The 15,404-nt window shown below is 37.9% G+C and overlaps 1 protein-coding gene across 2 annotated transcripts in view; it reads left to right on the plus strand.

Annotated features, from left to right (window-relative positions):
- The window catches only part of LOC117294893 (fibroblast growth factor receptor 3-like), a 58,215-nt gene that overhangs the window by 17,030 nt on the left and 25,781 nt on the right, over positions 1–15,404 (plus strand). For both annotated transcript variants that reach the window (XM_033777442.1, XM_033777441.1), the window contains exon 3: positions 10,823–11,042. In XM_033777442.1, coding sequence (XP_033633333.1) covers positions 10,871–11,042 — 172 coding nt within the window. In that variant the 5' untranslated portion in view covers positions 10,823–10,870. The remainder of the gene's footprint in view (positions 1–10,822; positions 11,043–15,404) is intronic.

Below are 15,404 nucleotides of genomic sequence, written 5' to 3' on the forward strand. Positions count from 1 at the left end.
ATCTTTTCCATACTTTGATCAAACCATGGAGAAAGAAACTTTTTGTTTTTAAAGTTATAGCAACGAGAATGTACTATGGTTTACAGTAGGACAAGGTAATGCTATGTTGAGAGAATGTTACCCAACTGAGGAGGTTTATTAGTGCCCAGGTTTACAAACTGATGGTGGATGCCATCTGGGCAATGGCCTAGATGAAGCCACTGTTACACTACAGTGGCAATCACTGTCAATTTGTCATTAGTGGGAACAGGTGTGGCACAGGCTCAGGTCCAGGATACAGCAGATGTAACTGACCTCAGAAATCTCTGGACTGTAGAGGTTTTGTGGGAAATAAACATAAAACGTTCGCGGTTAAAGGCAGTGGACACTATTGGTAATTACTAAAAATAATTATTAGCATAAAACCTTTCTTGGTGACGAGTTATGGGGAGAGGTTGATGGTATAAAACATATTGTGAGAAACGGCTCCCTCTGAAGTGCCATAGTTTTTCGAGAAAGAAGTAATTTTCCACGAATTTGATTTCGAGACCTCAGATTTAGAACTTGAGGTCTCGAAATCAACTAAACGCACACAACTTCATGTGACAAGGGTGTTTTTTTCCTATTATTATCTCGCAACTTCGATGACCGATTGAGCTCAAATTTTCACAGGTTTGTTATTTTATGCATATGTTGAGATACACCAAGTGGGAAGGCTAGTCTTTGACAATTCCCAATAGTGTCCACTGCCTTTAACTACTATGGCCATGTCTGGAACAGCGACTTTGGCTACAGCTATGACAAGATCTGCCTACTCTTCAACACTGGCAGACGCGCTAATCTAGCTTAGCTACAGCTAGCTGAGGTAGCCGTTTTGAACATGGCGTCAGTTTCTGAATAACAAACTAGAAGTCTTATCATAGAGAATGTGGTCCTTTCTCTTTGGTATGACAGTATGTTGCTGGGATCAAATAAAAAACACTGAGCCAATTCCCAGGGAACGCAACACCAGAAATTTGTACTGATTGCCATCTTATCATCCTCTCAAACCTTCTGCAAATTTCCTGGGGGACTATGAACAGATACATGCTAATTTTGGACGATATTAATGAAAAGAGCCCATTAATTTAAGATAACTTAAAAACCTTTTTTGATTGAGGGGGGCGGGGTTCACAGCTGTCTGATTTTGATGGATTTTGCTTGCGACTGAACAATCTTGACCTCAAGATTGACACAACTCATTGCTTAACTTGCTTTTGCATTGGAAAAATAAAAGAAGGTTTACTTTGGAGTATTGTGTTGGGAAACAAAAATAGATTTACTGAGGAGCAGATGCAGAGAGAGTTTGGTGGGCAATCACAAAATAACTGTTCAACCGTAGAGAAAGAACTCTATAGTTCAACCCATTCATGTAGGGAAAGGACCATGGATGGTTCCTCTATACAGGTAGGTCCCAAAAGATGAGTTCATTGTGTAAATTGTTCTGTGAGGGGCTTTTTGTTTGTGTTTGTGGTCGTACCAGCCATTTTGGGACTACAGCACAGTACTGGCTTACAGATTTGAATTACAGTCGGCGCCTGGGTGTTTCTGTGAATGCGCTAGGCTAGACGAGACAGTTGACTGTGAACCTACCGTCCCATAGAGACTTATTAGAAGTATACCCATGTGGTGCTAGGCACAAGGCTGGTATAGAATAACCCAGGCGCCCAAGCATGAGGCTTCATACAGGGTTTCGTTGTGACGTTTGCATCCAATTCAACCTGGCCGTCAGTCATTCCCATGTAGTAACCCATTATGGTTGTGACCCTAGTGGTAGCTGGTCTATAAGGTGCCAGTGGGAGGCCTGTATTGTAAACTACTTCAAGTTCACGGTGGAGCAAGGTTGTGGGATGTTGGCACACTCAACTGAACTGAAAACAAATATCATGTTCGGTTCTGTCATAGAAAATCAACTTCAGTTGGCCAAACCTATTGTGACTTAAAGAAAAAAAGATCATCTCTACGTGAACATGCACTGTTTATTCTCCAGCAGAGCATTTAAACATTTCTTTTGGGGGGATTAAAAGATTGAAAGGAAAACCCTTTCCTCAAAGGATTCAGCGATTACATCTAAAAGTACAAGTAACACCAACCTTTGGCAGATTAGTGGATTCATCGTTGTCACACTACATTTTCAAATGACCCTAGTTGAGCAAACCAACAAAAGAGAGACTGTGGATCCAGTGAATCTCAAAATGGTGAATAGTTGTAGATGGAAATTTAAAAGATATGTTTTGTAGATTAGAAGAAATAAATTACCGAATTATAGAAATAGTCTGGTCGGAGTCCCCCAGCCGGAAGTGAGAGAACAAAAACCATGCTATGATCAAACTACCATAGTTGCAACAGGAGGGGGGGGGGGTTCTAGTTAGAGGGATTCGGCACCCGCTATGATATAAATCAAGGTCCCTAATAAATAAAATTTCTAAAAACACAGATGAATTTGAGACTCTAGCCAGCTACTAATGGTTAAAACATGAAGTCCAAATAAATCTCAAAGATAAGCATCATTCAATAGTTTCTTTTCTCTCGGCAATTGCATATCAAATTTATGTTCTAAGTTAGTATTTCTTGATCCAGAATCATTAGAACCTTTGTTGTCCTGATCAAATCTATCTTTGTCAGGGTGTGTGACCCAAGGGGGGCAACTGCCCAGTGAAACAGTTTGGGATAATATTGGCACAGCAAGAAGGAAAAAAAACAGAGAAAGAGAAGGCCAAAATAGTATTTGTACCCAATATTAGAGGTTGGTACTTGCACGCAGAGAGAACCTTTGCTATCTACATTGTACTAATTTGGTAAGCAATTTACTTACGTAAGTAGAGAGCGGTTAGTGTTGTAAAACATTGTTTGAAATGACACCCTTTGAAGTATTGTGGTTTAAGAGAAAGAGGTTATTTTACATAAGAATTTTTTTGAATTCTTTGGGGCATAAATCCTTTCTCGGGCATCTGAAAGCACACAGTTTTATGCAACAAAGGTGTTTTTTTTCCATGGTTTTCTTGCTGCTTTGATGTTCAGAGGTTAGTAATTTTATTCATAATGTTTGGAATCGCCAAGTTCGGATACTGGTCTTGCAAATTACAAAAAGTATACCCCGCCATAAGTTTTTAACTGTAAAATTTCAGGCATACCAACCCCTCTGCCCCATTTGGAGTTGGGGGGGGGGGTAAGTTTTGTTTGATGTTAGCTTAAAGTGATTAAATAATTGTTTTGAAAACAATAAGAGTCTACAGGAAATATCATTATAAAGATCTTGTTTTGCACTGGGTTAGGTAATAGCGAGAGTGCTACTCCGTGTTTGCGTACCTGCAGCATCTAGAGGAGTTTAAGCCTGTAATTTAATAACTTACTCCTCCATTTTAATTCTTTAGAGTGCTGCCGACTAACTGCATTAAGAAATAACTGGTAAACTCATCGCAAAACTGTGTATGTAGTCGGTAAGATCAGCCTGTTTGACTTTACACGCTATTGAAATGTAAGTTTCGAAACCTGAATTGGAAAGAAGTATCTTTCAAAGTAAACCCTGTAAGATATTTGTTGTCAACATGATAAGTTCTGCTTGTTCAACTGGATATAAATGATGAAACACTTTGTTTTGAACAGGTGCCAAGTAAAATGTTGTTGTCGTATTAAAAAAAAAAAAAATTGAAAGCTTTGCCTTCTCTTTTCATTAACAAAAGAAACGTTTTTAAATAGTTGATTCATAGAATCGTGGACCCTCCAGGTTAATTTGTTTTGCTCGCAGTATCCAAAAAAGTTGCAACTTGTTGTATGCGTTATCATAACAACAAGTACGTCAGCATTCTAGTCTATTTTCAGGTGATGTTATCATTTTTTGTTCTTTTTTCCCCCACCTGTAAAGACCTCTTTGAACACGCCACGTTTATTAACATACAATAGGAATATGAATTCTGTACTTGGAATACCACTGATACATATGTCAACAATATCTGTAACCAACACTTCTGACAATTCAGTTTTATAGCCAGCTTTTCCCCCGCCTGCAAAAATGGATCTGGCCAAGTCCAAACTTTTTTGGCTGGCAAGCTGCCAGTCTTGTGTGTGATGAGAAATATTGACTTTACTGTGTACATTATTTCCCGCGCTTGCTGCTTCTCCATTGTTACTGCAACTGATTGTAGTGGACTTTGCCTGGTTTTGTACACATCAAGCGTGTTACGAGAGAAAAGTTAGAAGACTAATCAAATTATTCAAGCATAATGTTTTGTTGTCTCGTGTAGTTTGTTTTATTACTGCGTGTCTAAAAAACTGGTATCCTAGGTCTAAAACCAGGATTCGATGGCTAAACCTTTGTATTTGATGTAGCAAAATGTGGTCAGGTATCAATCAAAACTGGCAAGGGAGGATTGAAAACCGCGACACAAAATTACAACTTTTGTTGCTGCCTGTTGTTATGAGTGCCCTTAAAGTCTTGCGAATTAATTTTTAACCTTTAGGGCTCGAATATTATGCGTACTCTTGGGACGTATTACGCGAACGCATTTCTCGTTCACATACATACACACAGGGGAATGAAGCGCATGCGATGCGCGTGACACACAATGTTCAAGTCGCACTCCCGTAAGCTTCCAGTTTCGCCATTGCGATTACGTACGTGCAGCAACACTGTAGCGCTGCACAACTTGAGAAATCTTGATCTGTTTTTTTAATTTCATTTTTTCCCCTGCTCACTCCTTCTCGATGCGTAATGTTTATTTCAGCCTAACCCTAACCTAACATCTGCATATGGAAGAGTTCGCATTTTGCAAAATCAATCTCGAAGGCCTTGGCCTGAGAACAAGTGCACCCGCGCTATTTATACAAAAGTTCTTTACCAGAAGATTTCTGGGATTTCGTACTGATGCCAGTTCATCGCTGACGACTATACCACACCCGGTACCACACGTGCATGGCTGGTGCACACTTATGTGTGGGCATGGTTCTAGTGATAATGAGGAAAAGTGCTGTGTCCAACATCTTGTATAGATCTTGGAAGAGAGTCAGCAAACCACAGCCTTCTTGTCTGTTAACCACAAGACATTCCTAACATCTGAATAAACATTATTAGCGGAGTGACAATGTAATGGATTTTCAACAGTGAAGGACTGTTATTGTAGCGAGATAAGAAATCTCCTTAAGCCAGCTTATACAGTTCAAGAGATGATACAAAATTGTGATTTAATGAGTACATTCTTTTAAAACCTTAGTTCTTGTGAGTCCCCTAATTGTCACAGATCAGTTTACACTGCTATTTCTAATAATTTGTATACAACTTTTTTTTTTTTTGAACATTTCTCGCAAGAGTACTGATGAGTACTGTTGATTCAAACTGAATTTCCTGACGGTGGTTAAGTCTCATCTTGAGATTTGGAATTAACCAAAACTTTTAAGGCAAAGTATACCTTCACTTTTTGGAATCGTTCGATTTTTTTAAAATCCAATATGAAAAAAGGACTTGAGTGTACAAACAAATTTAAGTGTAAAAATTTCATTTCAAAATGGTTGCGCTTTTGAGATAACGTGAGTATTATCATGCAGGAAGTAATCCTTAATAATACTTGGTAACACTTCTCATATTCAATTTTTGGGGCATAACAAATATTTTACCACATTACTTCAAAGTGAAATGTTTCTCAAAAAGATTAATTGTCATTTATTTTAAGAGTGATTACAAAACATAAACCTTCCCTTAAAATATTTCCCCTATTTAAAACAAAGCAACACGCCCAAGAACCCAACTATATCCTATAGAGCCAAACTAAACAAACATTCATGTACCCAAGTACTTATATGGTCAGCGAAGCAACCCCTGGGAATGAGATGACCTAGATGTTTGCTGACGGTGACTTTATAACCTGCCAGAGCGCTGCAGTTTGGTGTTTATGGGAAGCTGTGTGTGTGAGCTGTCTCATGACATCATGGCATCATACAGCTCTGGGTTAACTGGGGGCCTCTGATTTGAATGAGGTGAACAAAATACCCAGGGTTGTTCAAGGGAAGATGCAGTATTGAACCCCTTTGAAAAACAAGTGCCGAAAAGATCTACTTCATGTTTGTGTTTGGTTGTTATGTATACATGTCTCTTTTTTCAAAGTGCATCAAGAGACAATTTGAAAACAAGTGACGTAAAAGATGTACGCCGTGTTTTTTTTTTTGTATGCACGTCTCTTTTTTCAAAGTGCATTTAGAGACAATGAATATGAACACAAGTGATGTAATTTGTAAAAGATATACGTCGTTTTTGTTATCTAAATATGCACGTCTCTTGTTTGAAAGTGTATTATTTGAAAACAAGTGACTTAAAAGATCATCGTCATGTTTGTGTTTGGTTTCTATGTATACATGTCTCTTTTTTTCAAAGTGCATTGAGACAATTTACAAGAGGGTTTGTACTTGTTACCACTTATGCTCGGTGGAGTTGGCTTCTGCTGAGCTCAGTAAAGTAAACGCTCGGCAGGATTAGGTAACCCAGCAAACAGGAACGATGTAACCAGTTGGTTTGCATTGCATAATATTTAGACTGACTTATTTTGGGGAAAATGAATGCTTATTTTGAACAGTGAACGGTACTGTGTGATGACAACCCATTTGTGTTGTTGTTTGCTGTGCTAATCGCTCACTGAGCCAAAAATACATCATGATAAAAACTGAGGCTGCATGGTTCCAATTGGTGTCTGTCATGCTTTGGTATGCAAAGCTATAAAAAAAAAAGGGGCCAGACTGCATGCCCTCTGTACTCATAGTCCCATTTAATGGAATAGGTAGCCTAAACACGAGATACCGAGCTACGATAAGGGGCATCACGCTAAATAAACTCATATCGACCCTAGTGTTAAAATATCCCTTATCTTTTACAATGACAGAAAACATTTAGAATTCTCTCAGTTATTGCTAAAAGACTGAATATTGTAAGCAGGGCACGTAGGTGCTTCAGCCGAAAATGTTGCTTATAACATTTCTGCTTAGCAAAAATTAGGAGGATACCAGTCGTATGTCATTAGCAGGATACCTAAGTCAAAAAGTTAAAGCACAAAACCTTGGGACATGATAATAGATCAATTGCATGACTCCCAACAATTTGTTTTATATAAACAAATATTGTTAGAAGCAAATGTTGGTTTGCAGTTTATGGTAGGCTTAATCTGTTTGTAGCATCAGTTTGGACCCCCCTAAGCCAGCTAAGGGATAGCCCCCCCTATCTAGGGGTTGACAGGAGGCAGGTTGAGACCACAGTGTATTAAATGAGAGAGAAATAGAAGGAACGAAATCCTAGAGGGGATCTTGGTATTCCAAGGCCTCGATGCATGGATAGATGAATTGTGTTAGGCAGATCTACCCAGACCTACCCTCACAAATCAGCATTGAAATGCTTCATGAGTGACCCTGGTCAACACTAGCCCATATGGGTTTAGACACAGGAACCTGTGGTCGTGCTTTACTGGGGTTTTACAAGGTTGTTCTCAATGCCATTAGATTTCCCATGCTTTATAGAATCTGGACTATCTAGAATCTGGACTTTTGAGTAAAAAGATGAACTGAGCTTTGCTTGTCAAGTGATTTTATCTCGGTTCAAAAACTGTGCTGAACTTGCAGTAAACACTCTCTTCAATGGGAGACTATTGAGACACTAGTGGCAGCCAACATAAGGGTCCCTTTTTTTTCTCTCTAACGCTGCGCAAACACGCTCAGTATTGTGCGCAAAGGTTTGAGCAAGTGCACTACTGGCGAGAACCCTTTTATATACTAATCTGAGTCTGTTAGGGAAATGTGGTCTTAAAATTAATTCCATGTTTGAAAAAAGTTGTTCCAGGTTGTTTTATTTTATATTAGCAAATAAGTCTGCATGACAGCTGTTGTTTGAAAGATGAAGGTTTACAATGTGCCTTTAAAGCTTTGTTGCACCAGGTCCTGTGTCTGTAAAATTGTGATCGTGATGATCTGAATAGAAGGGTGTTTTTCAAAATACAATTTATTGGTAACTTGTGATTTACATTGCATGGGTGATGGGTCAGAAGGTGGTAACATTGCTTGAACTAGTTCCAGTTCGGTTGTTGATAGATGAAAACATTCAAAGCCAATATAATAACCTAGATAGGCTATTGGGGAAAAAATGTTTCTCAGCTGTATCGCCCCAAACCATATCCCCCCCCCCCCTCCCTCTCCCAAAAAAAAATGGGGACAAATCCAGTTTTTAAAATAGACACAGAAGTATTGTTCTATAAGGTGTTAACTTTATTTGTTGGTTATCTGGAGATTTTAAAGTTGTAGAAACACACATTTCTTGAGCCCCACTGCACTACTCCAAACCCCCAAGAATCATCATCAGGTCTTGATGGATTGAGTATTGCAAAGTCAGACAAACTAGTTTTCATAGTTTGTATTTATTCATTCAGCTACCCATAAGATGCTGTGGAATAACTAAGGATTCTTGAAGAATTTGAGTTTCTTTTTTTTAAAAAGCCCAATACATGAAGGTGTACATTTCCCATTAGATGCATATACTCCATCATTTTGTAAACAATTTACCCTTTGTACATTCTGTGTACCACTTGCCCAACATAAACCAGAGCTGCTGAAATACACTTGTTAACAATGAACACTGGCTAGTTTTGTTTCCCCTCTCTCACGAACTTTTATTTTTGTTGTTGTTCAGCGGACTGGGAAGTGTGACACCACAATCCATTGCAGCCCCCCCCCCCCAACCACACTACCATAATAAAGAACTGTGCTACAAAATATTGACCTGAAAAGGGTGTTCCAAGTCACGCCTCACTGGACACATCTTAGCTTTGATTCTCTCACAGTGGTCAGAATTTTATATCCTGTGTGAAAAAAAAGTGCACCCGGTCGAACCTTTTGTGCCTTGATGGATTATTTCCGTTCAGATTTTACAGCTATGCACCAGATTTAACAGTAACAGCAATCAGTTGATGACGTTGTAACCCTAAGTCGTATTTAAACAAGAATTAAAATTTTATGAGCTTTACGTAAAATACTTGATTATGGACTACATAATATTACAGATGGTTTCCTTTAAAACCAACATGTGGATAAGCATTGTATGCACAGTGCTTTTCAAACCATGCAGGGGAAAAATCCATAGTTAGCTTAAGCGAGATTCTTACCTATCTTCTAGATCAAAGGTATTGATGCGATTACTTATGTAGAAAAAAAAAAACAGTAGAATTTTGAATATTTAAATGGCAAAATTATAAATTAAAGTTTTTGTCTTCTCAGCTTCTAAACAAAGCATCGAATATGTTTTGTTTTTAAATGGTAACTTTATAATAATGATTGGTTTAATAATTTGAAAAGAAAAGAAAAAATTATCAGTTAAATGAAAGTTTAGTTCTCATTGATTTGATGATAATCTTAAAAGAAAAGCAAAATTTGTCTTGTTGTCTAAAATGACAAATTTGTAAACTAGCGGGATGTTTCAAATGTTTTAATTCAATTATATATCTTATTCAAAATAGTTAAGCAGACTATTTAGTTAAATTATTTTGTTAGCCGCTCTGGCGTTGGGGGATGACCACAATCCCATTTTTTCTCTTCAGGCTTATAAGATTTCCTCAAGGAAAAGAGCACTTTAACGACTAACTAGTAATAAATTAAATTTGTAGAGTTTTTGTAGAAACAACAACTTCTTCATCTTCTACATCCGGAGTAGAGCATCTTTTTTCGAGAAGGCAGAATTCAAGGAATCAAAAATTAGAACTGCTGAATTCTCTCAATCCCCTTAAAAAAGAAGTCTCACTTGATACAACATGAAGCTTTTAATTGGCAGTTAATATAATTACCTGAACCTTTTTGTCGGTTGTTACACTCAATTTGTACAATATCCATTATCAGAACTCAGATTACCCGCAATAGTATTCAATTACAGTAATTGACTTGTAACTGAATGCCAGCTTTAATGAGATACGTATCAAGGGTTGAGTTTATTTTTCCGGCTGAAAGATTCCTCTCCCTCATCGACAGCGGATAACCAACCACCCTGGATGTCACACGCATGTAGTGTTAACTGCCCGCAGTCAAACGTTGACAGCGTCCAACATAGTAGAGATGGTTTTAATTGTATCATTTGTCTTAAGAAAAGCCTGAGGCAAGTTGTGATTGAGGATAACGGTCTAGCTTCTAAGAAACGTTTTTACAGATTGGTTAAAGATGAGATTTCTGTTGTTCAATTGATGTGTTGAAGTGGATGCTGCCAGGAAGCCTACTTTCATTTATAAGAGATGAAAGTGGTATATGTGACTTTATTTAAGTAAGTAAGGATTGCAGCGACACCATGTAAAAATATCTTTATTGAGTAGTAGTGGCTCTAAGCGTGTTTATACTGCTTGACATTTTGTTCAATGTGCTCTGACCGTCTTCTGAGGAAGAGATAAGTTCTAACAGAAAGTCTTTGGAGTTGTCTTTGAGCGTGATAGATTCCCTTATTTGGCATCACACGCTTAGTTATCAGCACTAAGTGGCAGTTAGTTGAATTGTCTGCCTCTTGCCTGCTTCCTCTCAGGTCTGGTATCATCAGAACCAATTACTTGGTCTTTTGTGAGCTGTCAAACCAGTGAAGAAGTTATCTGGATTGAGCTCATTATGATATGAAGTGACAGGTTTGATCCACAAGTTGATATCGAAAGCCGGTATGGTGACGAAGAGAATGTCTGTTTTATCATTGGAAGCGTTTGTCTGAGACGCACCATTCCTGAAATGAGCAGAACGGACTAACGACTTCGCATACTTAACTGATGGAGTTAAATACTGACCCGGTATACTTTGCATTTCTTTGTCTTTGCAGGACTGGCGGACAAAGCCGTCATCACAGCGTCTGTGAGAGATTGAGGGCATGAGCCCCTTGCCAGCGACCCCTTGCCGTTGTAACAGGGTTTGCCATGCAGTAAGACTCAACATGACGTTTGGAGAGCTTTGTAGGTTGTGGAGGCATGTCTTCCAAGGAGTTCTCATCTTGTGCCTGCTCAGCTACGCAGCAGGGCAACAAGCCACAACACCAATGCCAGGTAAATATTAAGCAGGGTAAAGAATTTGAGCTGAATTAGCTGAACTCAGACTTTTTAAAGTCTGTCTGGTAAACAAAAACAATACTATGCTTTTCTCCATACAAAATAAGTAATGCTCTTTGATACACTTTTTTAGCACTGAAGATGCTGTTCCCAAAAGTTTCTTAATAGCCTACATTATAATCTACATAATCTTCAAAGAAGACACAATGTTTTTAATCTCATGAACAGATATTTAAAGACACTGGACATTATTGGTAATTGTCAAAGACCAGTCTTCTCACTTGCTGTATCTCAACGCATAAAATAACAAACCTGTGAAAATTTGAGCTCAATCGGTTGTCGAAGTTGAGAGATAATAGTAAAAGAAAAATACCCTTGTCACACGGAGTTAATTGCTTTCAGATGCTTGATTTTGAGACCTCAAATTCTAAGTCTGAGGTCTCAAAATCAAATTCGTGGAAATTTACTTCTTGCTCGAAAACTATGTTACTTCAGAGGGAGCAGTTTCTCACAATGTTTTATACTATCAACAGCTCCCCATTACTCGTTACCAAGTAAGGTTTTATGCTAGCAATTATTTTGAGTAACAACCAATCGTGTCCACTGTCGTTAATAGCCTACTTTAGAATTTGTATACTCTTCAAAGAAGACACGATGTTTTCAATCATATGAACAGTTTAAAAAACATTTTTCAGCGAAAACTTTCTTTTATGAACTGGTCGGTTACATGTGTAACCACCCAGTTCAGAAACTAAATTATGAGTTGGAATAAAAATTGATAACACAACTGCATGTAAATGTATAACTGGATGCTTAGACAGTGTATCGTGTAACCGTCAGAGGCTGATGTAAATCCTGTGATGTAAAATTGTTTTTCTCTAAATATTTTGCTTCTTCCCCGGAGTGCAGTTTTGCCTCGTGGTATTCACATTATTATTAATTGACTTGGCATCGGAGTCTTTGTTTTGCAATCTTCAAGTTGAAAGTGATAAAGAGCATTCCTCTTTGGAAGAATTTTAAAGCGTTTATCAGCGAAGTTCGGAAGAAAGTGATTCATCCGGTCAATTGGGAAATCTTTTGGTGAAAGTATGAAGAGTTGCCTCCCAGTTTTTAACTTTTCCAACCTTCACTTAGAGAGAAAAGTTTAGAAAGATGTTTCTCGGAAGCCGATGTTCATGACACGTGAATTTTAATGCGTTGTGCGATTTACGGCAGATGCTAGAGGTTTTGTAGGATTAGTTTATCAGTGGGCTTGGGAGGGGGGGGGGGGGTTTGGTTGTTGATGCACAAGACAGAACAGCAGTCAAGTTTGGCAGGGATATACTATTGCATTGGCTGTATTAGCAAAAGATGTTATTAATGGCAAACAATGGTAATTTATGACAGGTGTTGTGTGGTGTTGAGTTTTATCGAAGAAAACACACTTTGGATCAGTTATATCAATATCAATTGTGATTATTAAAAAAATGTGGTGATACTGCTGTCAAAATCATGGTGGTATTGTTGTTGATGGATTCATTTAGGGGTCAGGAGGTTTGGGGCGATGGGGCAAAAAGTTACCTTTAGTTATTGCCTTGGTGCCCTTTAAAATGTCCGAAGGGGAATTTATACTTTCTCATCAAGGAAAAACGCATTGTTCTTAAAGGAATGAAGCGTCCAACCTTCACATATGAGGCCCTTTTGCTTTTAGTGGAGCATGGAGGTTGGTTACCTATGTGGGACCGGAGTCTATCCATAATCTAGATGAAAGCGGCTGGTCATTTTTACTCTTCCTGGCCTTTCTCATTCGGTTCAAGTTCTGGATAAGTTAACTCCATCTAGTCCTGTAACATATGGAATGTGGGATTGGTTATCATAGTAATAATCAGCCAAGAGGTCCCAGCTGTTGAGGAGTGAGGATGGTGGAGTCGTAGATGGATTGGTTTAATCTCTAAGAGAAGATAACCTTCACCTTGTTCTATTGGTCGGGGCTGTCAGTTATCCCTTCAACCTCGATTCTCAACTCCTGGTAGATGTCATGGGATGATGATTGGTGATGGACAAGATGAGATAAAGATGGTATTTAGATGTGAAAGTTGTTATGGAACACTTAGTAAGACTGCTATGGGGATATTCTATTCACCTTGACAGAAGTTTTGAGGGTTTTCGAGAACTGCTTGTGTTTTTTATGTTGAGCTGAAACTGTCTCAAGTTGATGAACCTGTCGGTGTAATTCCAACTCAAATTTACATTCTGCTTTCATTTTGTGGGTTATTTCACAAAGGGTACTTTGTGCTTATAAGTCTGATTTTCACTAACCAACAAGATTTATTTTTAATGGTCTGCTTTTTAAAGCTTTCTGTCCAAAACAAAGAAGTGAAGAATAAAAATACAGCTGATGTTCAAGTTGTTGGAATAAAACTTCAATATTTGTTGTGTGCGAATGGCTACAAATATGCTTCTTAAAAAAATGATTTTCACAAATCATGTTCTTAATTGCGAGCCCTCAAAATGTTGGTTCCTCAGATTTTTGCATTTTTTTCTTGATTTTGGGGTGTCTTGGTTATTTTTATTAATTTTTTAAAGAAGTTTTCAAATTTGTACAATTCAAGTAATTCAGCCTGCTGCTTATGTGAACTTTGTTTTCAACAAACCATTAGAATTAAATTGGATTCACATCTCTTTTAGAGTATTACATCTTGTTTGACTGGGGCCCTTGGGCATAAATCACAAAGCAACCATGACTTTTTGATAATGACTAAAGCGATGGTGGATTTCCAATTTCCAGTAATGGTCTACCATCCTTTTAATTTTGTTATCTTCACATGTTGTAGTAAGCCTATATAAATAAATCATGCCATCAACTTGTTAAAAAATAAAATTGGTGGCACCTTCTGTAGGCCTTCTGTATTTCACCAGGTTGTTTGAATTAATTATACAGTATGGAAGGTCAGGCTTTACAATCTGGTTGTGTATTGAGTGGAGGCACTTTGCTACTTCATGGGGATAAACAAAATGTTGTTTGTCCAAAGAGGGTCCTCAAAAAGTAGGGTCAGTTGGTAGATTTGTATTTTTTAAATTCGTTCATGGATCTATAAATATTATTATTAATGGTTTATTAAAATAGTGCAATACACGGGGTAAAAGCCGCAATGTACAATTTACAGCTTAGAAAGGGGGGGGGGGGGTTCCAAACACAAAATACAATACTTTCACCTTGTATAAAATGTCTTTACTAGTATTATCATATTTAGTTCAACTAACAAGATATATATAGTTTCTTCCTCTTCGACCAATTAATCAAGATTTTAAATGAAAATTTTGATCAAGAAAAACCCCCAGTAATCTTGTCCAAACACAAAACATAACACTTTCTCTGTTAACTCTTTAATGAACTGTCTTTGAATTGTTATTTAATACAACTCTAATAACTGGTACAATAACAAGATTGGTTTTTTTTCCCGGTTTTGATAACAATTATGGGAAGAAAAAAATGTATCAAAATTCTGGTCGCATCGCAAATGACAGTTTGGTCCAACGAGGACAAACAAGTTTTTATTTTGGCCCAAGCTTTCATGCATACAAGTCCTTATATAGAAAGGGAATCCGAGATGGAGAGAAACTGTGTCCTCTGGAGTCCATTTGGTGAACCCGCTAGGGAGGTCAAGGATTGTGATTGGCTGATTGTAAATGCAGCCATTCAAGGGAGTCCCTGTGCTAGGAGAGAGAGAGAGTAATCAATTTGCCTTTTGTTTCGTCAGTCACTCCGGGGTATATTAAGCTGTGTGAGATATCATTAGCTATCGGGCTTTAGTAGTTCATAGGGCAACAATGAAACAACCTAGGTACCGGCGTTCTCTTACTGGCTGCCCCCATATATCACCCTCCGGGTTTCTGCCAAAACTCTGGAACACAATTGTGTGGCCCATTGTTGAAGTTTTTTTTGTCCTGCGCTTACAATTCAGTTGTGGCGAAGGAAGAAAGAAAAAAAAGTATCAATAAAATCTGTTGACGTTTTTTGATGGTGATTTGAATATGTTTAGCTTTGTAAACGTTGCTGTAAAAGCCAATACAGCTGATGCCTGTACTACTAAGTACATTGCACTGTTTGGGGTTAAGTCCATTGTGAGAGAAACTGTAACTTTTTTTTGTCTGCGTAATTTTCTTCTTTTCGTGTTCATCAATCGTGATCTTTTGATGATAGTTTTGGGGAATAGGAGTGTTTTGTATTGTATGGAAGCTGTTAGGTAAAAAAAAGAACCTATTTTAGGGTTTGACTAGTATTGTTATTTGTACAACCATGACGATTTAATAAAGTACAGACAGGAGGTTAGATTGGGAAGTTGCATTGCAGTTCACTTACGGGTTAACTACCAATAT

This window comes from Asterias rubens, chromosome 9 (genome assembly GCF_902459465.1).
Source record: "Asterias rubens chromosome 9, eAstRub1.3, whole genome shotgun sequence".
In the NCBI taxonomy this organism is placed as follows: Eukaryota; Metazoa; Echinodermata; class Asteroidea; order Forcipulatida; family Asteriidae; genus Asterias; species Asterias rubens.